The 27438-nt window shown below is 42.3% G+C and overlaps 2 protein-coding genes across 2 annotated transcripts; both read right to left on the bottom strand.

Annotated features, from left to right (window-relative positions):
* Window positions 1-621: 621 nt before the first annotated feature.
* Window positions 622-11852, bottom strand: LOC120449706 (glutamate receptor 1). The gene is made up of 13 exons (XM_039632323.1): window positions 11207-11852; window positions 9346-9498; window positions 8861-8988; window positions 6811-6940; window positions 4210-4463; window positions 3627-3812; window positions 3286-3525; window positions 2701-3061; window positions 2332-2594; window positions 1809-2267; window positions 1500-1744; window positions 1005-1398; window positions 622-931 (listed from the first exon to the last, which is right to left on the bottom strand). Exons 1-13 carry the CDS (start codon window positions 11331-11333, stop codon window positions 896-898), a joined length of 2976 nt encoding a protein of 991 aa, XP_039488257.1. The 5' UTR covers window positions 11334-11852; the 3' UTR covers window positions 622-895.
* Window positions 11853-17390: 5538 nt separating this feature from the next.
* LOC120448712 lies at window positions 17391-27158 on the bottom strand. The gene is made up of 4 exons (XM_039630874.2): window positions 26962-27158; window positions 19218-19928; window positions 18503-19151; window positions 17391-18000 (listed from the first exon to the last, which is right to left on the bottom strand). The coding sequence occupies exons 1-4, from the start codon at window positions 27046-27048 to the stop codon at window positions 17774-17776; spliced, it is 1674 nt and encodes a 557-aa protein (XP_039486808.1). The 5' UTR covers window positions 27049-27158; the 3' UTR covers window positions 17391-17773.
* Window positions 27159-27438: the final 280 nt, after the last annotated feature.

Here is a 27438-nt window from a genome sequence, read left to right as displayed (position 1 = left end):
CTCGCAAAGCCGATTTAGCCGCAATTTCAGTGAAATTAAAATAATTGCAAGACATTTATACAAAATCAAATTCCATTTCATTTGATTGCCGATATCTAATTAAATCAGCAAAACCGCAAACGCGCAAGCAAACACAAACACAGGCGCAAACAAGTGTACGGGAAATAACAATTAAAATAATTATATTTGCATTAGCTTACATTAATTTGAACTTCAATTTAAAATTGAGGCAATCGAGCGGGAAAAACTACACGAGAACGCAGAATATAGTATATGTAGATGGGTATAGAATGTGGCCACGGATTATCCCGATGCCATGTGTTTGCCTTAAGTTGGGGATGCTTATACATAATTTAGGGGGTAAATCGGTTACAACTACCGCAGACGCAGAAAGTTTGAGTTGAAAGCCTCTTAGGCACAGCCACGCCCCCTTGCCTTTACCCTTGCCCTTCCCAGGTTTTGTTAAAACTTTAAGTCAACTAAGCGGCTTACCTTTCGCACACACGCATACATGTACACTCGCATACATACCATCACATCGCTCATACGCCACGTGCAACCAACAGGCTCTTTAGAGGAAACTCCACCTTAAGCTTTGCTTAAAACATACGCTTTATTTTTTATTTCGGGATAATTTTCACTTAACCTATGTACAGTTTAGTTTAGTTGTAGTGGTAGTCGTAGCTATAGTTAATTTATGCACTCACTTTGTATACATTTATCAAAAATACAATAGCAATTATTCATGGTTATTCTGTACAGTTTTTGAAACGCCGCCTACCCCTTTTTGAGCCGAGAGTTGATTGCCAGCGTTGTTTAGTTATGCCTTTTTCATCGTTATCGGATAATGCCTTAATTATTTACAAGTTACTCGTGCGGCAAACGAGCGGGCTTCTTACATGCTGTACTGATACCGCACATTGGAGGCCAACTGGGGGTTAAATAAGTGGGATAGTTTGTGGTTGGATAGTTTTTCGATGGATTATTCCGACATGATAGCTCACCTCAACGCCCACCAATCGCTCGTCATACTCGCTGCTCGCCTGCATCGCCAGCTTGGCCTGCGAGTGCATAATCGCATCGGAAAGGGAGTCCCTTTGATATGTTGAGGAGCCCAGCATTCCGGGCACTCCGCCGGCGGATCCATTGGAACCTGGCGACTTTAGTTGCGTGGTTTTGTTGCGGCAAAAGAACTCCACGATGGCCACAATCACCGCCAGCAGCAGGCCACCAATCAGGATGTAGTAGATACCGGCCACGTTGCTCAGCGAGAGCTCGTTGGGCGTGGAGGTCTCCTGGTCCAGGTTGCACTCGGTCTTGTCGAACCACCACTTGTTCCTAATCCGCAACAGCTCACCGTTCTCCTTCAGCGTTAGCACGGCCTCGTTTAGACGTTTTCTATAGTTTAAGAGGTTAACAGCAGGCAGTTATATATCAAAACAGTCTACTATACAATCATAACATTTAAAAACCTGAAAAAACTATTATTCAAGACCTACCTCAGTGGCGATCCTATGGGTGTGGCCACGCCAAATCCCTTCGTATCGATATTGCGGCCCACTTTCATTGTGTCGCACGGCGGCCTAGCATTTACATACTCGTTTTTGGGTGACTCCACCAGCAGGGCATACTTGCCCTTGGATTGCCGCACCCTTCGTATGCCCTCATCATAGGTGTGCACCGAATGGTGCTGATTGGCATTCATATACTCCCACATTTTATTGTGCAGACCGATTTGTGAGCGCTGCAAGTTAACTTATTTTCATAAAGGGGGGAAAACAAAAGAAGTAACTAGGTTTCGAGCTCACCCTGAAGAATTCCCAAGTGGAGCCGTGCAAAAGAGTGCCATAGTTAACCTCCGTTTGCATGGCCAAGTCCTCGGGCGTTTTGATGGGCGCCACCATGCGCTCCACTGTGAGAAAAGCGGCCAAGTTGGCGGTGTACGAGGATATCAAAATGATGGTGAAGAACCACCAGACGGCAGCTGCAATCCTTCCGGCAATCGAGGGGGGCGTAATATCGCAACCCTGCTGCATGAAAGCAGCCAAGGAATACCAAAAGGAATTCAAAATAGTGAACTCATTTGGTGGAACTGGAGGCGAGTGCGATTGTGGTTCACTTAGCGTTGCACCACCAATAATTCCCGGTGGTTGCTGGGCAGTGGCATCCGCCTGTGGACGCCTCACAATGCGCCACTCGTAGGGTGGGAAACGTGTTACAAAGTACAGCACAAAACTAACTCCCACATAGCTGAGTATCACGCTTATCTGAAAACGGTTTTCATTGCATTATGATAAGAAATCAGGGAACATTTCTTACCCCACAACTTACCCAAATTTCCTGGGATAGAGGATTCAGGAAACTAAACACTCCTGGTGTCTGTTTCACGGGCTTCTTGATCATAATGGATATGCCCAGGGTCATGAAGGGTTTGCTGAAGTCTATTACCCGTTCTCTTTCAGCTGTAATGGTCATGGCCGATATGGCTATATCCGCCTCCTTGCGAACCAGCTCACCCACCATGCCATCCCAGCCGCCAGGAGCATACTGATTCTCCGCACCATAGTTGCCATCCTGCACGAGGCGTATTTCATCTGTAAATAAATTGTTTTTTTAAGCTAAAATATAATCTTAAGAGCGACTCTAGCACATAAGCAATCTAGAAATAGGTTATAAAAAAGAGTTTTAAACAAAGCTCACATCTGATTCCCAGCTGAGCTGCGAGCATGTCGGCCAAGTCCTTGCAATATCCTTCAAAGCGATCATTGCCCACCAATGATTCGCCGTAGGTGTACTGCTTGAGCGACAGATAGGGCTCCTCCAGCAGACTGCTCACGATGTACGTGTGATTCCGGTCGTAGTCTCCGGTGCTGGCCGACATGGAACGCGATGATGTCGCGTAGTTGTGGCTGTGGAGCGGAAGGAGTCCGGCGTCATCACGCCACTCGGCCACCTGCTGCAACGTGCTGTTCACGGACATCTCGACCACGTGCAGCGTGTAGTTGATGCGGCGTCCGTCCTCGTCGAAACGGATCTCACCCGACAAACCGTCGATTTCCACCTGGCGAATTAAGCAAGGAGAGCTCAGATTATGCACGTGGCAAAAAAAATTACTAGTCTGTAAAGTCTTCTGTAAATCATTGGAAAATTTGAACAATTAACTTTGAATTTCTTCTGTTTTCTTAGAAAAGGTTTGAAGTCTCTAAACATGTATAAGTTACCTTATTAATGGGAACTTCACTCTTCATTCTCATTTAGATATCATGTAACCTGGCTTGCACTCACCTTTCTCAGCACCCTGGATATTTTTTCACCCTGCTCCCAGGGCGTGACCCAGCCCTTGCTGGTGTTGCAATCGAGGAGGGCACTGGACTCGTTGGTGCCCGTGGCGGATGAGGAGGAGCTGCCTCCGTGGCTGCGGCGCTGCAGATGATTGGAACGGAACTGATCCGGCTTCTTGCGCAAAATGCGATTGAAGGCCTCGACGAGCACGAAAACCGCATCGTACATCAGTGCTGCCTGGGCCTGTTTGAAATCACAGAGAACGCAATGACAACGGGAATGGAAACGGGGAAAAAAAAACTTGAGTTGCAGGCGAAACAAATCAATGACGGCTGACAATTTACCGAAATGGCCGGCAAGCTGTTGGCCCCCCCAGCGTTCTGGCTTTGGCTTTGGCCAGTCGGCTCCAAACGTTTCCGGCTGTCGTGGAAATCACGCACCGCCCTCCGATTAGAGTCGACAATCCGAAAGCCGGTGATGTTGATGGCCCCAAACTCGACCACATCGCTGGGCCAGTGGTTGTCCATGACCTGGGGCAGCAGAAAAAAAATTGGCGGAAGGCTTAGAGCAAATGCAACGACTTTAAGATAACTGGTAATCTATATCTTTTAGATGAAAATCTAACTTAAAGTATATATTTATGACTTAATCAATTACATATTTTCTTTTATAAAACCATCTAGGATTTCTGGCAACAAAATATACAAATAGTATTCAAGTCAAAGTATGAAACCCACTAAAATTTGAATATATTTCAAAGTAATCTTTCTTTGTATGTTTTCAGAGCTTCTCGAACCGTGTTGCATACGAAATACCCTTTTAGATCCCAAGTCCCGGAATTTAGCAGCATAAGGATCTGCGCAACCGGAAGCTAGCAATAATTCCCCATTAAAGTTTCCCCAACTGGGAAGGGGGGCCTCCACTTACCAGTCCGCTGAGCAGGTAATGATAGGTGCGCCGGCCCAGCTTGATGTCCCGCACATGCTGGACGATGATCTCTTTGGCCATTTCCGCCGGGCAGTCGAGCACGATGCGCTTTTTGCTAAAGCGACCCAAATCCTCCAGCGTGTGCAAAAATTCAATGGCCATCGTTACGTTGGCGATGCGTTTCACCATTTGCACACGGAACGTTTCATTTCCGGGCTTCAGTTCTTGATAGATTTGCTGCAGCCGTAGTAAGCCTGTGGGGCATCCGAAAGCGATTGTCGGTCAGTTGAACAAAGAGCTAAAAGTGGAGCTATTGTGTGGTTGTGTTTTTTTCTTGGTTCGGCGTGGGTGTGGATTAAGGTGTTGTATCTGTGTATTTGGCGCCATAAAAAACACAATCTGATAATGCAGCGGACTGAAAGAATGACGGCTTTGCGTTTTATGATAATGCTACCAATCTATAAACAATTTCCAAGCTGAATGAATTTATACGAATAGATTTATCTTTCTCTCTCTGCGGGAAGCATGTGTCATTTAATCATATTCGCCATTCTTATTTTTTGCCCGCCGTCGAAACTGAAGCATCATGTCATCTTTCAATCTCACTCGCTCTTTTGGAAAACCCTCACAAGCCGCAAGGACGAAAGGAAATCGGAAAAAAATGTATATATTTTCACACGCCATTTGTTGCACGACCAATATGGCCCTCAATGTTGTTGTTGTCATTGATTTGCTGCCTGCATTGATTCGGCGAAAAAAAAAAAAAAGGAAAATGAAAACAGTGGAAAAACAAACCCGCAACGGAGCAAAGGCAGGAGCAGTAAACACTCGCGTGGAAAGCGGAAACGGAAGTGCACACACAATTGAAGTACTTTTTTGTGGTGTGCTGGTAACATTTCAATAAATAGCAGCCACGACCAAAAACCGAAAAAAAAAAGTCGACATTGCGTGCGGGGCTGCTGTTTTATTGAATGTTTCCTATATAGTCGAGCAGGATCGATGGGGTGTAGCACTATCCTTCGGCATTCATGAATGCGCCAAAAAATATGCTACCAATTTGTCGCCGTGTGCAGCAGTTTCACCCCAACCAGAGTCGAAGTGATAACAAGGCACAAAAGGCGTTGTTTGGGGCGTTGAACAAAGCAATAACAACAAACTGCTGACAGCGGCATTAAAATATAAAGTCCCGCTGTGGTGCTGGTTGTGCCTTTCGTTAACAATGTAAACGCCCGACTCGAAGTCGGCCAAAAAAGCATGGAAAATGGTTGGAAATGGAGGGCCTTCGCTACTCTGCAGAGCGAGGCAAGTGCTGCTGCGGCATTTCCTTTTCCTGCAACGAATGCCAGCGGCAACAATGTCGGCCTACTTTTCGGCGCCGAGGCAAATATTAAAAAATGGCCCAAAAAGGCAAAATAATAATAATGTTAAGGCAGTAGCGCGCGGGCAGCAGTTGCATAAAGTCATAAATTTTATTTCACACAGAGTCATTAACACATGACACACACACACACTCTCATACACACACAAACACACTCATACACCGACTTACAACGGCGTGTGAACTCATTATAATGGAGACAGAACGCGAAAGGAAAAAATCACTGCGGCGTATACGTAATATGAGATTTTTTACAGAGCCTCCTGTGTATCTATGTATGTGTGTGTGTGTGCTTGTGTGTGTGTGGCTCCGTCTGTGTCTTGTGCTCCATCTGATGTCTTCATCTTTGGCCGTAATTGTTGCCGTCGTCGTATTGTCCCACGTAGACGGCAGGAAATTGCTTTGAAATAAATTTCAATACAACAAAAAGCAGCCTAAGACCCAGCCTAAGCATATATGCACACACACACACGCACAGAGGCACAAAGAGCGGGTAAACTTGAGCATATGTGTGCGTCGAACATCCCCGCGTGTCCGTGTGTGCGTGTGTCCTTCTCCAGGCTGCTTAAGCCCGTTGAGGAGCCACTCGAAAGAGCGCTCTTGAAGGCACTCGAGCGCCCTGTCTGCCGAGCCCTTTTTCCCTTTTTCCCTTTTCCCTCTTTCCTTTTTTTTTAGCAGGCGCACGGGGCTCTGTGTGCCACTTATTTAATTACATATTAGCAGAAATGAAAAGACACGAGCTCGAGGTCGCTGGATTAAAAATAAAGTGGAACAGGGGTAGCACATAGGAAAGGAAATGGCTAAAATTAACATAGACAAAGTGAGAAATCCAAAGTCACCATCTGGTTACAGAAACTTTAAGCCATTAAGCCTTTAAGTTAAAAGAAATGAGAAGTTAAATTTTTTTAAATACAATTTAGTATATAGTATTACACTTGTTCATTGATTGTAATTAAGTTACATTACTGCAATAGGTAAGCCTTTATTCCACCCTCGCACTGGCACACTTAATCCCAAGCGAAAACATTGCTACTTAAATCCACTCACAGCCTTATTTGTTTATGGCAAATGAAAGTCAAATGAAATGAAATCGAAACACAAAGGCACCAAATGGGCAAACAAACAAGTCGTGGAGATAATGTGTGCCAGAATTTCGTTGTGAAGGATGGGAAGATGATATATACATATATACATATATGTATTTGTAGGTCTGGTATACTCACCATCGTGCGAGTCGTAGAGATAAATAATGCTCTGCCAGCCGTAGTACTGGATGGTATCGATAATCGCCTGATGATAATCCGGACGCATGCTGATAGCGAAATCCAGGAGACCCGACGACGGCGTGAGCACCTAAAAGTATGCAAAACAAAAGCGTGGCCCTCATGAACTGGCGGCTATAACAATGTATAATGCGCACGCTACATGAAGCAATAATAAAATGAAACGCGTTTCCGCTTTGCGCCCCCGCCAGCGACATGCATGTAAGTTTATGTAGGGTGGCCACATCGGAGGGGGCAGGGGGCAGGGTGTTCGGGAGGCGGTAAGGCGGTAGGGCGACGCCAACGAGCAGATACATTCAAGGAGATACATTCACAGGGATACACACAGATACTCGTTGTCCCTTAGCTTAACATACAATAACAGTGGCAGAAACTGATCAATAATAATCGAATTAAATATTATGTCATTACAAATAGCTGTTAAGGATATTGATGCATTAAGTGTCTCATAAGGACATCTATTTCCTATGCTATAATTTCTCTAACTTCGTAGTTCTATATATCTAGAGATGCCTTGTAATGGCTTTCAAATCAAAGGAGGTTTTAGCGAACACTCTGCGTTTCCTTATAATTTAAAGTGCAATGCAATTTATTCCTGACCAACTTCATAATTTTTCTCTGTGTATTACAGCGCCGCGAGGAGCACGCAAATGCGCAGTCAGTATGTGCGAATCTCGGAATGTGTGTGCTGGTGTTTTCCTAGCTGGCGCTGGAGTTGGAGCTGGTGAGTCGGAGGATGCCACTGCTTTCCTGCCTCCAGTTGCTCCTCCAGCTGTGGACTCTGCCCCCGCCGCCATATCTTGATTTATAGTGATTGAAATAAAAGAGGCCAAGAGCGTGTCATAAATTTTTTCGCTCTCAGTGTTGGAGTCCCAGTCGCTCGTCGTTCGCCGCCCGTTTGGCATTGTCTTCCGGATGGCGAAGCGTTTGGCTTTCTGTTTCGCCAAGTGACAACAACAGCAACAGTCGGTAACAACAACTACAACAACTAGAACAACAACAACAACTGTTGTCCGCTTTGTTTGCCGTTGGTAGTAAATTTTCTTCAAATTACAATTATTATGATTTGTGCTTTGGCTTTGATTTAGTGCACTGTCTGAGGGCACAGCGAACACACACAATTGGGCACTGTTTTGAACTGTGAACTGTGAACCGGCTACGACACCCAGTGCTCCACTTTATGCAATGACTTCATTTCTACAAAATGGTTTCGGATTAGCTGGGGAATTTTTGCTCTTTTTTCCTGGCCTGTGTGTGTTACAATCGCCAGCTAATGCGATTGGGTAATTGAAAATCTAAAACTGTTTGGGGACTCTTGGATGTGAGTTGTAATAAAAACCCGTCCGGTTGTGGACAAAAGGGGTAAATCGTAAAATCTTTTTATAATTCCTACGTGATGTTCTCCTTGTTATTTTACACTTAGGATCCGGTCACGAAATCCTACATTCATGATACCTCTGGCAAAAATCGATAAAGGCTCAGGCTTTAACACCACAATAGTTTTGAGTCTCACACAAATCTAAATGTAAACCCCTTAAATAATGAGTTTTATATAAAATTTGCAGCACAACACCCTTTACTTTAAATTAAGAAATGCTCTAAAAAGTTACTCATTCTTCAATGCTTTATTCTCCGTTCTTTGACATCGTTTAATGTCCGACTTCATTAGGCAGCCAAGCGCACAATTAAATATTTGACTACCTCCCACTGGCACTAATATGTGTTGGCACTTTGAAAACTTTCCCTTTGTTCCATCAACCTTTTGGCCAACTTGATTAACGCATAACTGAGTTAACCACATGCCCCAGCCAAACCACCTGCCCTATCGCTCACATAAAAACCGCAAAATGTAAATAATTGCGCACAGTGACTCTGAAATCAATTACATATGACAGTTTTCCTTTTTCTTTTTGCCCCTCCAGCTGCATGCATCACTACTACTGCTACTACTACTACTACTAGTTTATGTAACAATGGGTATGGAACTTACCTTCTCGGGAAACCAGGGCGTCACAAATGGCATTTGGAACGTATTCGAGTAGGAGTGCAATGTGTCAAAGGAGTCCGGCGATACGGCGCCCAGCATTGAGTATACTCCGCGCGAGAATTGATTGCAAACTGTAGGTTACAGTAATAAATTCGTTTTGTGTTTTTTCTTTTTTTCTTTTTCTACGCTTTTTTTCACGTTTTCAATGGCAGGGTGGGTGGAAAATTGATGGTGAGTGTGTGGGTGGTTGGGTGGCTTGGTTGGGAAATCGCAGTGAAATGGAGGAGGGATCGGAGACAATGTCTAGGTCGCACAATTAAATTGCAGCTTTGAGTGCGGAGTGGAGACGTAAAGTAAAACCAATTTTCAATAAAAAATGCACATAATTAATGGGGCACCAGGTATTGTGTAATGGTGTTTTTTTCTCGTTTTTTTCTCTTTTCTGATAAGGATTGCTTGGTAAAAGAAAAAAAAAAAAAAACACATACTCAGGCGGGATAATTTGAATGCATCCGCTGTGTTGATGACATCGACATACGCCTGCAATTCGAAGCGTCGAGAGCTCACATTCAGATTGTGATTGAGCATTGCATATTTAAAGGCTGATTGCACATCATCCGTTCCCTGTTCGAAGATTGCACCTGCGGATAGATAGGGATAGAAAAATATATGAAAAATAAATAAATAACAGGGGAAATAGAGGAGGGGTTCAGACTCAGTGACAGTGAGAATATTTTTGCTTCGTTAAATATTTAGGCAGCTTTTGACACGGTCCTGTTAATATTAAACGAAAAAGCGCACAGAGCAAATATGTACACAAATGATAGCATAATGTCACACACCCACACAAAGGCACCCGGCTCACACAGATACTTACACACACACACCCACACACACACCACACACCTGCAAGTAGCGAGGAAAGCCGCCCCGACAAGCAACAACAAAAAGCGCAAACGAAGTGTTGATGCAGCAATTTTGTGCTGCGCTTTTGCATGGCACCTGAACACAGGTAGCACCTACATATATACTCGTATGCCAGCAAGGATACCCCATCTCCAGCCCAATTTCAGTCGCCATGGCGAAGCCCGGATTTGAGTGCAAGCCAGTCAGCATGACTGTCACATTAGCAGCCACCAACCAGATATACATATATATATATATATTTGGGTGGGAATTGCGGAACATGGGGCCAAAATGACTGCAGGTGCAATGACTGAACGCCATCGTGTAATAAAAATAAGGTGGCAAAAAAAAGCAGGAAAGCGTAAAATAAAATGTAGTGCAACTAGGCAAGTCGTTCTTGCAGCGACTTTCGACGCCAAATCGGGAATTTGGTGAGTGGGTACATTGAAAATGCAAAGAATATTCCAGCCAGCTCCTGAACGAGACTCATAATACATTTTAGATGCAATATTAAATATTACTTATATTATGTAGACCCAGAGTAATAATAATGAAATTTAATGTTTTAGCACCTGCTCTTATTAATACACTTAAATTACACTAAACATTCAGCCTTCAATGAAGTATTTTGAGGTATAGCCACATTTAATAGACTAAATTGTTTCAGTTTATAAATACTTAAGCACATTAATGTAAACATCAAAAGGAAAACAAGCGAAACGAAATAAATAGTAACTACTTTGCTTATGCAGCAGTTTTACAACTTTTCAACTTGAAGAAGTTTCTTCCAAATTGCAAACCAAACTACTAACCAAAGCTATTAATACACAAAAAGTATAAAAAAGTAATCAAAAACATAACAAAAAACTATAAGAATACTTAAAAAGTAGTTTGTATGATAAATATAGCTAATAAAGTGTATTATTACAAATATGTGTCAGATTATAAGGAAAAACCTACCACAACATACCCATGCCTATTTAGCTATATTAGAGAACAATTTCTACGGAATTAAAGAAATGAAAAGAAAAAATGAAATATAATAGCCAATATGTAAAACTCATTGTTATGGCCCTGAGGAGGAAGTCCAGTTTGCGACGTGTGAAGTATATTGAACATAAAATTCAACTGAAAATCATGCTGCATACTTTGAGCCGAAAACAGGACGAGGCGAGAAAGGTCAGGGATAATCTTTGGTCATCAGCCATACCCAATTTCCCAACGAGCCATGGCAGGAAACTGAGGAATATATTCCGGGAATCACATGGCAAAGGACATGGGACAAAAACAGGAGCTGAAGCAGGAGCAGGAGCAGCACATTTTGGCCAAATCCCAGCTGCAAGTGCAGTGTAAGTGACAATTTCTACTGCTGCTCCTTTTTCCTATCCACATAATAGTACAAGGATACTTGGTGGCTCCTTTGGCGACGCTTTTGAGACTCACCTAATGGTATTTTCTCGGTTAACGATGCCGCCTGTTGTTGCTGTTGGGCTGAACTGAATTCCGGCCAGAAAATGCTGCTGGCGCATATAAAATGTAAATATGCCAAGAATTTTAGCCTCGAATGCATTTTGCGCTGGTAGCTTGTTGCAACTATTTCGCCAAGTTTTTCCACTTTGAGTTTCGAGCACAATGAAGTGTATTTGCTGGTTAAATTGGTTTTGCCATCACGCAAAACGTTGCACTTTATTTTGTTTGCTTCAACTTTTATTGACTAAATTTTTGTAATTTCCTTTATTTAAGCTCGCATTAATGGTTTTATTTTATGTGTTACACAGTTTTGTTTGTTTGGGCAACTTTTCTTTGGGGGCAGTTAATAAAATGCTCTTGTTTATTTTGGCATCTTTATTTAATTCCACTATTGTTTGTATTGGATTTATTTATTCAGCCTAAAGGACTTGACTTCTTTTTCGGAGATTTTGATTTATATTTGCACATGCTTTTCTCGCTTTAATTCGCCTGGGCTCGTTGGCCTTTAACTTCGGGTTCGATAGGGGATTTCTGGGATTTCACTGCCGATTTCCAAGTCTGAAGAAAATCGGAAAATCAACGTTCGACACTGTTCATCCGCTCACTTCAACCAAACGGACACGCGTTGTAATCAGCACTAAAAACTCCTAAGCTGGCCAGTAATACGAGGCTCCGGAAAAACCCGGCGACACAACCACAATGTCGCCTTGTGGTCCGGGTTACTGGGAGCGTGAAAAGCCGAGAGAATCGCCCAAGGGATGCTGTGCTCTTTGTACTAAACGCCTGAGTTTTCCCGCTCTCTCAGGAGTCTGCAAAGCAGAGAGAGAGATTGAGTGAAAATGAGAGAACGCCAGCGAGAGTGGTGGAAAATGAGAGCCGGATGCTGTAACTGACCTACTGCATTTTGGCCACCACACAAGTTGCAGGTTACTGGTTAAATGTTTGTTTACGTTATGCCTGCCTTTTTGGGCTGCATAATTGATAACAACAGCTTGGGAGGCGGGCGCGGAAAAGTGGGCGTGAAGTCGATGCTGGGTGCAAGAGCGGAGATTTTCGGGTTTTTCCAACGCGCCGTCGCGTTTTTATTTTGTTGGTAATTACGAATGATTTGGACGAACAATCCTTTTAACAAATCTCATTACGTTGTCAATTACGCGCCATTACCAACAAGGACGACTTTCCTTTCGAACTAAAATCTCATTAACAGGCTTTAATTTTCCAAACAAACTTAAGTGCGCCAAGGCTGAAGGAGCTCATCCAGTGGAATTTCTAACTGGCGCTGTTATTACCAGAAAAGGCGGAGCCACTAGGTAGTTTTATAATGCCTCTATGGATTTACAAATTCATCGATGCTTAAATAAGTCCAAGTTTGAGGAGAAAAGTTACTTTATTTAGAAATAATAAGATTGTTGTAATCACCTTTAAAATATATGATACTCTTAAGTATATTTTTAAAACTAATGTGTTGACATAGTGATCAAAGAATTTAATATATGTTAAGTTGTTATATGACAGGGTACCAAAGTGCATATTCCTCTATATAAAACGAATGCTATATCATCATCAGCCATAGCTACTCCTAGCTGGAGACCCATATTGTCGCCTTATCGTGGCGTACGAGATCGTCATAATCTGTAATTAGTTTATAATGCGCACAGGAAGTGTGAGCGAGGAAATGGCAGGAGCAGGACAATGCCGACAACTCCCGACTTAACCTTTCAGTTGGGAGGCAAACTGCGATTAGGGGCCAAGTCGATAAACATAAAAGTTAATGGTGAAATTTTTTAATTAAGAAAATCAATGAATATTTTTTCTCCTATTTCCCGTTTATTTTCCTCCTTTTTTCCCATGACTGCATTATGGGTATTTAGCTGCTAAGCTTCCATTGCCATTTCCTCCACTTTGGATGGCACCATTTAAACATTTATGACTTGCGATTTTCACGACTCTCGAGAATAATGAAAAGCACGAGGGAACGGGAAAAATACGCCTTTAGAGAGATTTCCACTTTTTTCTATTGTATTTAATAAGCTTAAAAACAAACTTGCTGTCGTGCAATTATTAAATGCAAACGTACATACATTTTAATTGGCTTTTTTTTTGTTTTGCCCTGGCTATTTAATTATGAATCAGAATTTATGCGGATGCCTAAGTCAACACAGTTTAAAGCGTTTAATTAAATCGCAAAAACAGAATCGCTTTAAGCCGCAACAAAATCAAAGCCGCAAGTACAAAGATAAATAAGTGGCATTGTCGGTTTCATTTCCGGCTGCAACATTTGCATTCAAATCGCTGTGGCTGTATGGTGGTTACTCGCCGTCTATGTCGTTGTAAGCGGTATATAAGTAGACTTCCAACTGGTTTTATATTTAGGCGTTTGCCTCTGCTTAAAAGCACAGAAAGAAGGCAATAAAAAGCAGCACGCCGCGGCTTGCGAAATCTAAGGCAAAAAGGGGGTGGTGGCCTTGGGTGGGGTTTGGATTTGTGGGTGGCACTCCCACTTAACAACAGCTGTCGCTTCCGCAGCACCATCCACCACCCACCACCCCATTTGTATTGGCTGCCACGAGTTGGCCTCGACTGTCTTTCAGTTTCTCACTTCATCAGTTACACCAAAAAGGAGACTCTACAATAAATTTCGCTGATTGCTTCCGTTCTTTCCCATTTTTTTTTTTTTTCGGCTGCCGCTTCGCATCTACGCTGGCTCATTTTTTATGCCGCTTGATAAAGTAATATCCGTTTTAGGTTCGCTGGGTTGTACGTCCTGCCAACTAGACCTTACAGCACTTTGGCGGACTTTACAATACCCTCAGGCCCCCAAGAAAGTGGTAGAAAGTCAGTTCGAAGCACTGGCGGTGGAGTTTATGTGGCAATATGCAAATGGTGGGGCATATTAAAATATGAAGTACTGTACAGCCAAGTAAAATCCTCAATAAAAACCGGTTTCTATGGCTTATAAAATATCATATAAAAATTTCTCTTATATAGAGTATTGCAAGAACCGAGGCAAATTAATAATTCCCAAAAGCAAAAACTAGAAATAATTAAAGTGATAATCCCTTCAACTTATTAATGTTTCGCTGCATTAAAATAACGAACAAATTGTACCGAAATATATTAAAAGTACTTTATAAATAAGCGTAATTAAATGAAAATGAGTTAAAACAGCTTCATATATATTTAAAAATGAATAATGTGTTAAAAACTTCAAAAGAGCCCCCATAAACCGCATTTGCCGCAACTTGGGCTGAATAATTAAGGGGTATTAACTTCAAGGTATACAAAAAATGTCAGTTGCTGCAAGTAATGTGCCAACTTTGGGCTATAATTTGGTGGTCCTTCCCCCCCTGGCCTCTCCCCTGCCCCTTACAAGCTGCAGCAGTTTTGTGGGTCTAACACAGATTTGTGGCCTTGGCTTTTTCGGTGGAGAGTACGGTCCATGGGGCGTATGCGTCATATCAGCACACGCATACGCCGTGTAGGTCAATGCTGTTGGACCAAAACGAGAGTTTGTGAGTTGTGGCTCTGTCCATGTGTGTGTGTGTGTGTGTACTGGTGTAGGTGTAATTGAAACTTCCGCTTTGGTCAGTTAGCGCAATTTAGCAAGCTGCAAAAAAGTTAGGCACGGCTGAAGTAACAGGCAAAGTGCAAAGTCCATTGCAGCTACTTGGCTTTCATTTCAATTTAAACTTTGGCAAGCTAAAGCCAGCATACCACACCACACCACACACATGTGTGTACAGCGTACACTTGGCATACACATGGACACACGCAGTCATGGAGAGTGAAAATTATTTTAAATTATTTATTTCACAACAATTTTCATTAGGTGGCCAACCTGCAATGCAGGTTACCCGCTTTTCCGCATGCACCTTTGCCACACTCTTTGCCACACGCTCGGCACTAATTCACTTTTGCTGATTTCTGTGAAAAAAAATATATTTGAAAAATGCCTTGAGAGGTTTGGGTGGTTCTGTGCACTCATGTTTCATATATGAAATAATTATATGTGCGGTCAGCACAGTCGCTGCCAAAAGGCCGCCGACTGGCTGCGGGCAGTGCAGCATTCCCTGGCAGCTTCTAAAAAATATAGGGGACAAAAAGAAAAAAAAAGTATATAACATTTGTGGCACTGCTACATGGTCCATGTTTCTGCTGCATAACTTTTGCGGAGATTTCCCTCAACAGAGGGACGACACGCCCCCTCCATTTTGTTGCCCCCAGGGCCACTGTCATCGTCTATGTGCAAAATTAGTGGCCAGCTAGCAAGATGTAAACGCAACAAAAAACGCCAAAGGAAAATGCAACTGGCTAAAGGTTAACAAGCGTCAGACAGGCCACCAGCAAACCCTGGGAATTACCCTCTGGCAGCAGAGGAAAAAAAAACACATCAACGAAAATAAATAAAAGAACTTATAATTTTTGGCCACCACACACACAGAAACCGTAAAAATGGGTGAAAAAGAGTCTGGTCAAAAGAGGAATGTTAATGAAAAGCAAGCGTGAAATAAAATCATAAATTTTCCAGTGGGGGAGTGAAAAATGCTAGTTTTCCACAGCGGGTTTTTGTTATTTGTATGTTGTTTTGTTATTATATGGCATTTGTATGCACATGCCAACGAGATGGAGAGTTGGAGGAATAGGAATACTTAGAGCTAGAGCTGGGAATTGGACTCGGGTGAGTGCATTTGCGGTAAGCCCCCGAATGCATACAATGATAATGTTATACTTGGCGAAAGTGCTAGTATGTGTGTGTGGTTTTGGCCAGGATTTGCCCCCAGTGAAGTCCTGTCCAGAGTCCTGTCCAGCGTCTAGACTTGGTCAGCTAAGCTGGCGCTGCGATTCGATGAGTAGTTGTCATAGAAAAGGGTGGGGGGACAGGAATGCGGATGAAGTTGATGAGGGTTGCAATGAGCAAAAGTGAAAGATAGCCCTGACTTGGGATGAGATGTGTGTATTTAGGGAAAGTTGAATTAATAACACAGAATTCCGCAGGGAAAGGGCTGGATGTGTTCCTTTTATGTTAAGTCCCTGTAATATATTTGTATTTCGTAGTAGCCACTCGTCACTCAAACATCCGAGACCATCTCAAATGAAATATATAACCGACTTTATAATATTGTCAGGTCAGCTTTTTAGCGGTTTGAAACTTTGCTAGCATGCAGGCTTATTAGGACTCAAACCTTTCAGGTGAGCTTTTAAGCCGCATTCGTCACTAGAATAATTGCCAAAAACCATCAAAGTTTTGAAACTGTTTAAATATACTTCAATTTGTTGCACTGTTTAAACTGTTCAAATATACTTAAATTTTTGCACAGAACTTCCCATCCATTAAAAATCGTGTTGAAATATTTTAGAAAATTGTGTACATCTTTATTATTTCTTTAACTACCCTTTTCTTGAATGTATTTCTTGTTTTGTGGTTGATGCCTTGCTTCATTGATATTTCGCACTGGAATCGCTGTTTCAACCCATAGTTTATAACGTGTGGCAACTTAGGCGAAAAGAATTCGAGGCGTTCTTTGCTCTAAACATTAACTAATAAAATGCATAAATCTGTTAACAATTTGTGTGTTTCCTCTGCGCTTTGCTGGTGTGCTTACATAAGTAATTCGCTATGATTAATGCTAATCTGATTGTTATTGTTATTTATGCGATTTAGCTATAGCACTTCGTTATAGGAGTTAAAGCCAAGAACCGAGTAACGGCAACATAGTTCTGATTTCAACGAATTTTCTCTCTATGTATATATATGCATGTATATATATAGTATTTATGTGTGTATCGTATGAATGCTGGTGAGTGTATATATAAATTCCATTTGTCGACAATTGCACAACAGTTAAAAGTATAGTTAAACAATTAATAATGTTTTGCTATGGCCGGGCCCAAATACGATTTGCACTATAATTTTTGTGTGTTTGATTAACTTGATGTATAGTACAATGTACTTTGTGAGTGAGATATCCCTAGCAGTATGCAGTAATTTCCTAAGTTCTGTAATTAGTTTTACTTCGGTTTACTTCGGTTTTTTTAATTTGTTATGTTAGGTTTGTATTTTGAGTCCAGCTACAAAACGTTGCATAAAGTTGTATAAAAGTTTTGGTATTACCATTGTTTCCATTTGACTAGCGAGTAAATACAAAAACCCAATCGATTTGCAGGCGACAGTTAGTTCGACCTACACACACCGCATATATATATATCTGCGTGTATATCAATAACATTATATAGTATTGTTAGAAACGGCTGCTATAAAATCACTGCCACAGTAATTGGCCATTATCCCCATAAGACTAACGTAATCGTTAACTCTATGTATAAGTAATTCATAAGCGCTAATATTCGTTTAATGCAACAAGTCTATGTGGGATCGTCATCTCATCCTCCGTCGTATCTGTGTCGATTTCTGCCCCCGCCATTTCCATTTCCACTTCCATTTCCCTCCTCGGATCCATCCCCATCCCCATCATCCCCGTCCTCATCCTCATCCTCCTCCTCGTCTTCATCCTCATCCTCCTCCTCCTCGGACTGCTCGGATCAGTCAAATATGCAGACGAAGATGCGCAGACAGTTCATTCCCACCTTCTCCCAGCATCCCTCCTCCGTGGGTCGACCCTCGTGGGCCAGCCGCATCTTCTTGGGATAGTTCTTCGGACTGCTCCGGTCGCTCAGGTGCACGGGCATCCGGGCGTACTCGGCACGCGGCTGGCGGAACTTCTCCAGCAGCTCCGCCTGCTGATCGGTGAGGTTCTTTAGCTTTTTGCCTGCCATATAACGAGAGAAAAAATGAGTAAACTCTCAGCTTTACAATAAAAAGTTAAAAGCTGACGAACATTTTTGTAAAGAAAGTATCATTGTTTTTATGTTTGCTTAGAAAATAAATTATTCTACGGCATACTCCCGATAAGACTGCATCTTTACTGCCTTTGTCACATTTAAATATTATATATTATACATTTTTTTATGAAACATTTTAATGCGCTGTTTAAATATATTTCTCCAGAATATAGGCAGCTGACAAAAATATAAACATTTTGTGGAACCAAATAATAGATAAGAAGTAAAACAATTTCATGGATTTATAAAAGCGTAAAAAATATGATTAAATTGAAAACTTTAAAACTGTTAAACTGGTTGCTTAAATCGCTTATAATATTCAAGTATTACTAAAGAGATAGCTAAGGTTATAAATAGAATCTTCTAAGTTTGCAAAAGCAAACTAGATCTTGGCTGGTTCATTGAACTACCATAGATAAGGCTACTCACCCTCGAGGGCGTCGGTGATGAGTGATATCTCAGTGGGTGGCAGTAGCTCCAGGCGTTCGCAGCATCGCCGGAATTCGCTGGCGGTCATACGCAAGTAACGGGGTGTGAGGCACAAAGGACCGAGGACAGTGCGTCGGTTCTCCGGCGTGGCATCGATGTGCTTGCGGGCGCACTCCGCCAGACTCCACGTGGCCAGGCACTCGAACAGTGTGACCTCCGACCTGAGCTGCAAGGTGTCCCGCTTGACCAGCGTCTCCAGCTCCTCGAACCTGAGATCACTGATCTCCGGCATCGAAAGCTGCAGCTCCGCATGCATATCGATCAGCTGGAGAGTGTTGTGCAGCAGTGCCACGCCGTAATCTTCGGTGGTAAAGGGATTTGGATTCGGAATGAGGTTCAGCTGGGCACCATCGCCCTCCGCTCCGTTTTCGGTGGACTGAGCGGCCTTGGCAGCGGCCAACTGCTTGGCCTGCGCCTTCGCCTTGGTCGCCTTCTTCCTGGCCAGCTGCTGGCCCGTCTCCTGGGTGGTGATCACTGTCTGGTGCTGGTTGGTCAGTGCGATGCCCTGGTAGAACCACAGCGCCTTGAAGATGTCCAGTGCGGTGGCGCTCGAGATTCTGAGATCGAGTTCGCGAATGCAGTAGATTATCTGAAATGGTATTTAGTAAAAAATGATTATATTATTCTTATTGATCAACTAAAAGTAATAACTAACCAGATCTGGAACGTTGAAGCGATCGGATAGCTCGAGTATCTTGAGCAGGTGCTTGTGATCGCGATAGGGAATGAAATGCTTCTCCATGTAGCGGACGATCAGCTCGAAGTCTTTCTTGTCCACGTTGAGTATCTGGAAGTGGTTGTCGCTCTTGCGACCGCTGTTTGGACCGGCGTGGATCAGCTTGGCCAGCTCCACGCTCCGCTCGAGCACCGATTTCCGTTCGCATCTGATCATGTAGCGATCATCCCCATTGACCACGATGAAGTCTATATACGGATTCACGATGATGGGTACACCTGTGTATATGTTTGTTTGACCCCGGGAGTAGGCGGGTGGCAACATGTGGGCGGGCGGGGCACTGGGCGCCGGAGCACTCTGAATGGCATCCACATGATGGCCATCGGGCCCAAGTCCGAACGGTAGCACCATTCTGTTTGGCTCCCACTCCTCGTTGTTGTTGTTGTCTTCCTGCTTTCTCTGCGGATCTGTGATCTCCTCCTCTTCGTCCTCGTTCTCTTTGTGCTTTGCCCCCTCCCGACGCCGCAGTGCCTTGTGGACCAAAGCTCCCACCAGCGGGAATTTGGTGATGCGCTTCTCCTTGACCAGATGCTCCTCCAGATGGGCGTTGATGTGTCGCTGGCGGTATTTGTTACCAGGACGAGTCTCTAGACTGTCCGTGTCGTGAAAGGCAGTGAATTTGCTGGAGAACTGAAAATAGAAACACACATATATATTTTCGAAATTGTCGAATCTCCAAATATATTTAGTCAGCTTAAAATAAAAGATTTGATAATCTTTGCAGATGATTTTCAACATCCTACTACTGACATAGCGTTATCTAAAATATCTCATTAAAACTTCTTAAGAGTTCTTGTCTTAGTGTAACATATCATGTTATGTAACCTTTTTAATGAATTTTTGAATGATTTCTGATTGTTTATTGAGTGCTGCACAACACTCGCATTTCAAGTACCACAGCTTAATGTGGCTCTAATTTAAGGAGCTTCAGGTATAGGAATGCTCCGTGACTATCAATAGTCTCACGAGGGAACTACATTTTTTATCTGAAGAAATATTTTAGGTGGATATTATTTACGACCCATACGAATGGCCAGTTAGTCATGCCGGGCAGTTGAAGATTTCGCCACGCTAAGAAATCTATAGGTAGTTATTTTAATGGCCGTTGTAAGTACTTTCCCACCTGACTGATTGATTCATTGGCAGGCTTATCAGTCAATTGGCACACTTCAAAACATAAATCGTTTAGTGGTCTAAACAGCCTTTAATCGCTGATTTTTGCACTCGACAATAAATTAGGCGTGCTATCTGAAAAGTACACGCCGACTAATTAGCCAACCAGTCGAGCCTCAAGCCCAACAATTTTTGGGGCCTGTTTCAGTTAGCATATGTTCCAATCGTTTGATTACCGCCAAATCGTCTGCAATCCATCATACTTTAGCCATAAATCATGTCCAATATCGAAAACGGGTGCACTGCTACCCATATTCGACGGCCAAGTTCTGCGCGTGATGATTTAATTCCCCTAAAAATACTAGCCAACGATAGGGACATTACCGAATCGAAGGAGTAGGCTCTGTGATTAAGTTGGCTTTCTGACATATAAATTCATCAGTCAACGCAAGCCACATAAGCAGAAGGTACTTCATCGAATTTTGATTCTGATTATTTTAATTTAGTTAAGTCCCAAATGCCAAGCTATTCAAATTTGATTGCTGGTAAGCTGGAAGTAATGCCTTCACGACATGAATAGCAAATTGGGTCTCAAGTGCTTGAAAAGTTATTTAAATTAAGTTTTAATCGATAAGTTGGCCGTTAAGTTTTGAATATTTAAATGTAGTTCTTGTCTGGTACCACAACTATATTGAATTCTTAATTGCATAAAAACTTTCACGTACGAAGTTGTCTTATGTTCTTTATTTGTCACGGGAACACTAAAATATGGAAGCATTTAGGGGCTTGAGAATGATAAGATTGTCAGTCTGATATGCCGTTAATATGGCCAATATCGCAGATAAATTGTTTGAACCCAAAATTTCCAGAAGTAAAACTGCTTTTATTATGAAACACGCATTTTTAAAGGTATGTTATAACAAATAACTTATGTTTTGTTTTTTTTTTCATAACATGAATGACCTGTACAAGGAAATTCTTGTTCTTAAAAAGTAAACATTTATATCTAGGCGAATTTCAGTTGAAAACTTTCTGAACCAAAGCCTTTGTTCATTTGAAAAGTTTGATTTTTAGTTCCTGTTCTTGTTATTTCCTTAAGTACAATGCAAACAAAGTTAATTGAGGCAAAGTGAGATTGCGAGCAAATTCCCGCCGGTGCCGCAAAACATTAAAAAAGAGTGTACTCGTATGGAGAAATATTAATAAATAAAATAAATTCTTCGACGATGTTTGAACAGTTGTAAGGAAGACGGAATCGGTCTTGAAGTGTTGACGACCGCGCTTCTCGTGGTTCAAATGTGGAGCTACGACTTCTATATGGTACTATATAGTTCCCAGCTTTCTCGAGAGGGGACAATCGTAATATCAGGCCGATATTCAAATATTTACCCAGTGAACCACAAGGGGAACTGTGACGACTTGTGATACTCGTAGTCTGATAGTGCAATAAATAAATTATCGTATGCAAATAAATTTATGGCTGTTCATCGCTCGACTTCAGGCTTTATCATCTGCACAGCAACCGCAATGGGAGATGGGTTTTATGTACAGCACAGGCATCGAATTAGCACTTGGCAGTCATAAGTTGATTTCCTTTTGTTTATCAGTATGATAATATTTGGACCGTGGGTGGGTCTAAAACCCTAATTGGCACCCAGACCTTGTCAAAATTTATTCTTGAACTTTACAACGCACATGTCACTCGATTTCACTATCGCAATTATCATTATCATTTTGTATCATGCACTTCTTACGCTTTATTTGTTGCTTCGGCTTATCGCTAGACGGCTTCATCAATCAATCAATCAAAAGGCGATTTACTTTGGCCGCGCCTCTGCCAAAGATATGTTGACTGCTTGGTAACCTTTTGATTTATACTTTTGGCAATTGAATTTTGTAATAATTGTAAATTTCTAATATTGTAAATCACGCACTATGGTACTTGCTTCTGGGCAGTGGTGCCGTATTTTCGCACGATTTCGAACCGAACACCGCGAGTTTGAAATATCGACTGCGATTCCATCCCATTTGCGAACTGCGACGTCGACAGCGGCAGCGAAGCCGGCAGCGCAGCCTGGGGTGTTCAGCAGAATGCGTCACGATCGTTGGGGCAGCGGAAAATGCTCCCAATCCGAGATAAGTTCTATTAAACCAAGCATATTAGGATATTCGGTGTCTTTTATATCAAATAATATTTTTTAGATATTTTTTTTCTCTTTTCTGAAAGCGGTTTTAAATTTTTTTCGTTTGAATAAAATTTAATTTACAAATAATGCGATAAAAACCAAATTGAACAATGTTTCATTGTTCAAATGTTTTTTACTTTTCTTACAGAACTTTAACTAAGATAAAAACAAAATAGAACCATGTTTCATCGAACAATTATTTTGTATTATTTCTTGTAGAACTTTAAATTGAATAATTTTTAACATATTCTTATAATGCCATCCTATGACCCCGAACAGCTTCAACTGCTTCAGTCAGTTAATCAAAATGAAATATATTAGGAGACCCATTAAAGTTTTGCCTGCCCGCATTGCCACAAACTTTGAAGTTGCAAAAAGAGTCAAAGAAAGCTCGCAAAATGCAGGTCGAGCGGAAATGAGTTTGAGTTCTACGCCCCTTTGCAGCCTCAAGAAGCATTCAAAACTCGAGTTATCAACTCAATTTGGTGGACAAACTGTCGGGCAAATAAATCAATTTGTGTGCCAAAGAGGCAAATGGCATAGTTAAAGGCGGCACCAGCAGCTGGAGGAAGATTTCACAGTTGGATGAACCAATTAGCACGCGGATTTCTGAGTGGGTGGAGGATCGAATTTCGGATACTCGGAGTGGGTGGTGTGTGGATTGTGGTGGGTGTGGGAGTGTCATATTTGACAACTGTAATTGTCGCAGGCGCTTTGTGTACGCACGAAATTCGCCTCATTGATAAGCAATGCAAACAGCACAGTGGGAATAAAAAGTAAGTGTCCACACACACACGAGTACGGTTTTGGGCGTAAGAATAGCAACAAAGAGCACTTTTCCAAGGGCCAGGCAGAAAAGCAGAGTAGTTATTATCGGCGGCCAAGGCCAGGACAAAGCTGAAAAGCTGCTCGAGTTGCTACTGTGTGCACAAGTATTTATGCAGCCAGCGAGGGCAGCCACAGAAGTTGGGGAAAGGCGGCTGCCAACGAAAATAACGATTAGATAAAACTAAACTGCCTGCTAAGTACCAAGTTTATCACTGTTTTTATCGATTCTTTAGGCAGTACTCACACACGAAATACTTTAGCTGTTTAAATAAAACCTTAGCATTAATTTAACAATTTCTAGTTTATTCGCTTGTGTTTGTATATATAAACTATTAGGCTTCAAATCATTAGTTATATCCGCCTAAGATAACCACTAGAGATAGGATAGGTAGAGTGACAAACTCTCGCTACTCCTCGTTCTCCCCTCGCTGTGGCATAGGCCACTTTGATGTTTACATACGTATTTCGTGTGGGGCTACTGGAGCAGCGAAGACTGCTAATGAGTCGCCATGTAAAGCGGAAGCTCCAGATGGGAAAAAACATATGAAACCGGCCAGAACAACAGCGAAAACTGTTAACAGTTAGCACTCGAAGTTCGCCCCACCAACGACCTTGACATTGGGTAACTGGGATGGGTGGTTGTGGTGGTTGGGATGGTTGGGTGACAACAGGGCCCACTGTGCACGCATTTCCCCAAGATCAACATAACGATTGGATCGCTAAAAACCCGTTTACGATCGCCGGGCCGAATCAAATATTTGCATTCATAAGGGAAAATTTAATTAGCAGCATCAACAAAGTGGAGCAATATCGATATCTACACCAGGCAGGCGGGCGGCGAAAATGTTTAATTAGTCGAAATTTAACATAATTACTCACTTTGTTGGCTGCCGGTAAACAACACGCAATATGCGCGGTTCAACGCAAACAATCGAACAAATGAAACTGCAAATAAACAAGCCAAAGAATTCGATGGGAAAGACCTGCTAGCCCCAAACCCATCTAATCCCAGTACAATTCACTTCCTGATCCGCTGCCAACTTCGAATTCCACCTGCAATTGCCGCACTGTTCTAAAATAAAACGCCACATTCTTGGGCGGAGCGGAAAAAGTTCACAGCCAGTGCGATGGCTCCTCTATTAATATCCATCCTAATGAGGTGGTTTATTAAAATTAGTCCACAGGCAGCCGGTGCAAGTACTGCGAGATTATGAAACTTTGGAAAGCTAAAATTAAATATAAAAGTGCTCTGTGAAAATGCAACAAAAATGCATTGCACATCTTTGGAAATATCCAACGTATTTTAGCTTGAATCAAAACAGCTAAACAACATGAAATCATATGATTAACTTTACATCATGGGCATGTTTCTACCAAGAGGCAAACTAGTTTTGTTTGTGATCATTTATCACCCTATAAGGTTTAACGAACTCCCCGTTCGAAGTAGCAACCTTACTATTGATATAAAGCCTGTCATATTGATGTTCACACTACCATATTTTAGTTACAAGCAAACATTCTTATCTGTAAGATACGAGCAACTTTGCACTGTAACAAATGCGATTTGTATCTTGAACTTCCCACTCGAAGCCCGTTAACTGCAGTATTTCGGATGCGTAATTCAATTTGCCATGGCTCTGCGGCATAGTGGCATATTGGCACCTCCAGTCCGTGACACCCACTGAGTCATTCGTCGCAGGGCCTTTGTTCTGCGGACTGGCACCTTATACTATACATGTATCAATGGCACTATGGACACCCTCGGACAGGACAGGACAGCGTTTCACAACAGGAAAATGACATCATTTGATTTGATTGCGGGCACACCGAATGCCGTGAGGCAAATACAACGGAATGGAATTTGTTGTTTGGTCTTGGCCCGGGAAAATTGCATTACTCATCCATCCCCTGCGAAGATCCAGCAAAATGATGACCAAATTGCTCGCTGCTCTTTTGGCAAAGCGCCAAATAAACCGATTTCAAAGTATAAAAATTGATTGCAGCCAAGGTGGCAATGGCAGCCACACAGTTCACTCATTTATTACTATGTTTGAAATTAAACCGGTTTTAAGGAGTGCAAAATGTTTAATAATACTTTTCAAGAGTATTTAACATATGAATCTAAACTATAGTTATACCTATAAATGTAGTATAAGACTAAGAGTATGAATGAACAAGTTTGAATATATACTCGTATATATAAGATCCAAGTAATATTTCTGTTAGCAAAAGTGGTGAGTAAGTACTTGTCTCCATAGTTTTACATCATAAGATTTATTACAAAAATGTATCACATAAAAGTCGGCTAAATAATGAATAACAAATAATTAAAATTTCCCAACAAAAAAGGCGACAATTTTAATTTCCTTTTGGCTTCCTTTCATGGAAATCAAATTTTTAGGGGACTTGCCAGCTAACAAAAGCGCTGCCTTCCGAATTGCAAACAAAACACAAAAACGGAAAAGGCGAAAAAAAAGCGAAAAACTCACCCTCTACGCGCAGGAAAATCTCAGGGGGTGGGGGTGGTGAAGGAAAAACCCTACGCAACATGTTCCATGTTCGGCGGGGAAAACAAAAGGGCGAGTGGACGGGCACTGAATGAAAGTGGAGCAGCAGCAGCAAAAGCAGCAGCGAAGCAAACAGTTGGAACAAATTTGCAAGTGCTGGCAAAAGAAAGAGGAGACCTTTGCTAAATTCATGGGGTTTGGCATGGGCCAATAGACCAATATCAAGAGCGCGGTTCTGGGATTTCTAAAGGGGGGGATTGGGGGCAACCAGTTGGGGCCAAGGGCGAAGCTGGGGAATGGACATGAGTGCTCGTAACAATTGACAATGCGGCGTATGCGCGATGGATGCCCAGCTGATGATACAATGAAACACTGACACAGTGAACGACTTTTCCACACACCCATACACGCGCATAATTACACCCACACACACACAGACGCTGAGAGTCGGAAAACTTTCCTTTGAACAGGCTTTCATTCGCCAGTGTCTGTGTATTTTATGGATACACAATTTATGTTGGCCAATTGCTCGCCTCTGTTTGTATACAGCATTTCATTCCATCGCATTTTGATTAATTATACACAAATACTTACCCCAGTTTATAAATTTTGTTGCATGGGCCAACTCTCGAGTTTCGAAATTTTTGTTCGCCAATTTTCAAATTGAGATATCTATGAACTTCCGCCCCAAAACGAAAATCTTCAAACTTAATGCAATTTCTGTTTACGCCAATTTGTTTATGCCAATTTGTTTGATGGCCGCTCGCAGCCCGAGGATATGCAGATATATACAGATATTTTGGCTATATAGCACCGCCGATACTCGCGTGTATATAGTTCCGTTTCGATCCGAGAAGCGATCCGAGAGTTTTGCGCGCCTCGTGCCAAACGGAATTGGGAAAGGCAGCCAACAACGACGACGACGTCTCCGCTCGAGAGCCAAAAAGCGTATATACAACAAGATTTGTACGAAGAGCGCCAAGCCAAAAAAAAATTATGAAAAACAAACGAGACAGCAGGAAAACATACCAAATTTCCCGGGCTGGCGTTGCCACCGTACTGGGCCATGTCCAAATGATGGGTACTAAACGAGTTGCCGATCCTTTCCAGGACCATACAATTTTCACCTTCACTTGTGTTTTGCCAGAAAGTACATAAATCGAAACTAAAAACTGTATAATATTTTGGAATAACTGCCAGTTGATGGCAAAACACCAGCCGTCTGGCAACATTCCATCGGAATCGGGGGAAAATTCTCAGCAGCTTTTCCGCGCCAAGACATGCGCACAGAAACTTTGAGCACGACCCACAGGTCGTATGAGCACTCAGCCAAAAAAGACGCAACATTTTCGAGCGTGTGATAAGACACAACTACGCTGCGGGGACTTTCCCTTTCCGAGAAAGCGGGAGCGAGGGAAATGGAAAAGCCAGGGAGAGCGAGAGTGCGTGGGCTTCTAGGGAGGAGGCCCAATTCGGGCACATTAAGGCCCTAGACAACGGAGCACC

Source organism: Drosophila santomea, chromosome 3L (genome assembly GCF_016746245.2).
Source record: "Drosophila santomea strain STO CAGO 1482 chromosome 3L, Prin_Dsan_1.1, whole genome shotgun sequence".
In the NCBI taxonomy this organism is placed as follows: domain Eukaryota; kingdom Metazoa; phylum Arthropoda; class Insecta; order Diptera; family Drosophilidae; genus Drosophila; species Drosophila santomea.
Note: the sequence above shows the minus strand (reverse complement) of the source record. Positions and strands in the feature narration are given on the sequence as shown.

What these genes read in the sequence shown, in the direction of transcription:
- LOC120449706 (XM_039632323.1), bottom strand. Translation starts at nt 11,333, where the DNA reads ATGCATTCGAGGCTAAAATTCTTGGCATATTTACATTTTATATGCGCC. An exon ending in TCTCTACGACTCGCACGATG is followed by an intron (nt 4,464 to 6,810) that starts GTGAGTATACCA and finishes GATGCCCCACAG; the next exon opens with GCTTACTACGGCTGCAGCAA. An exon ending in AGCTCAGCTGGGAATCAGAT is followed by an intron (nt 2,595 to 2,700) that starts GTGAGCTTTGTT and finishes ATTTATTTACAG; the next exon opens with ATGAAATACGCCTCGTGCAG.
- LOC120448712 (XM_039630874.2), bottom strand. Translation starts at nt 27,048, where the DNA reads ATGGTCCTGGAAAGGATCGGCAACTCGTTTAGTACCCATCATTTGGAC. An exon ending in ACGCCAGCCCGGGAAATTTG is followed by an intron (nt 19,929 to 26,961) that starts GTATGTTTTCCT and finishes TTCTATTTTCAG; the next exon opens with TTCTCCAGCAAATTCACTGC. An exon ending in CATCACCGACGCCCTCGAGG is followed by an intron (nt 18,001 to 18,502) that starts GTGAGTAGCCTT and finishes GTTATATGGCAG; the next exon opens with GCAAAAAGCTAAAGAACCTC.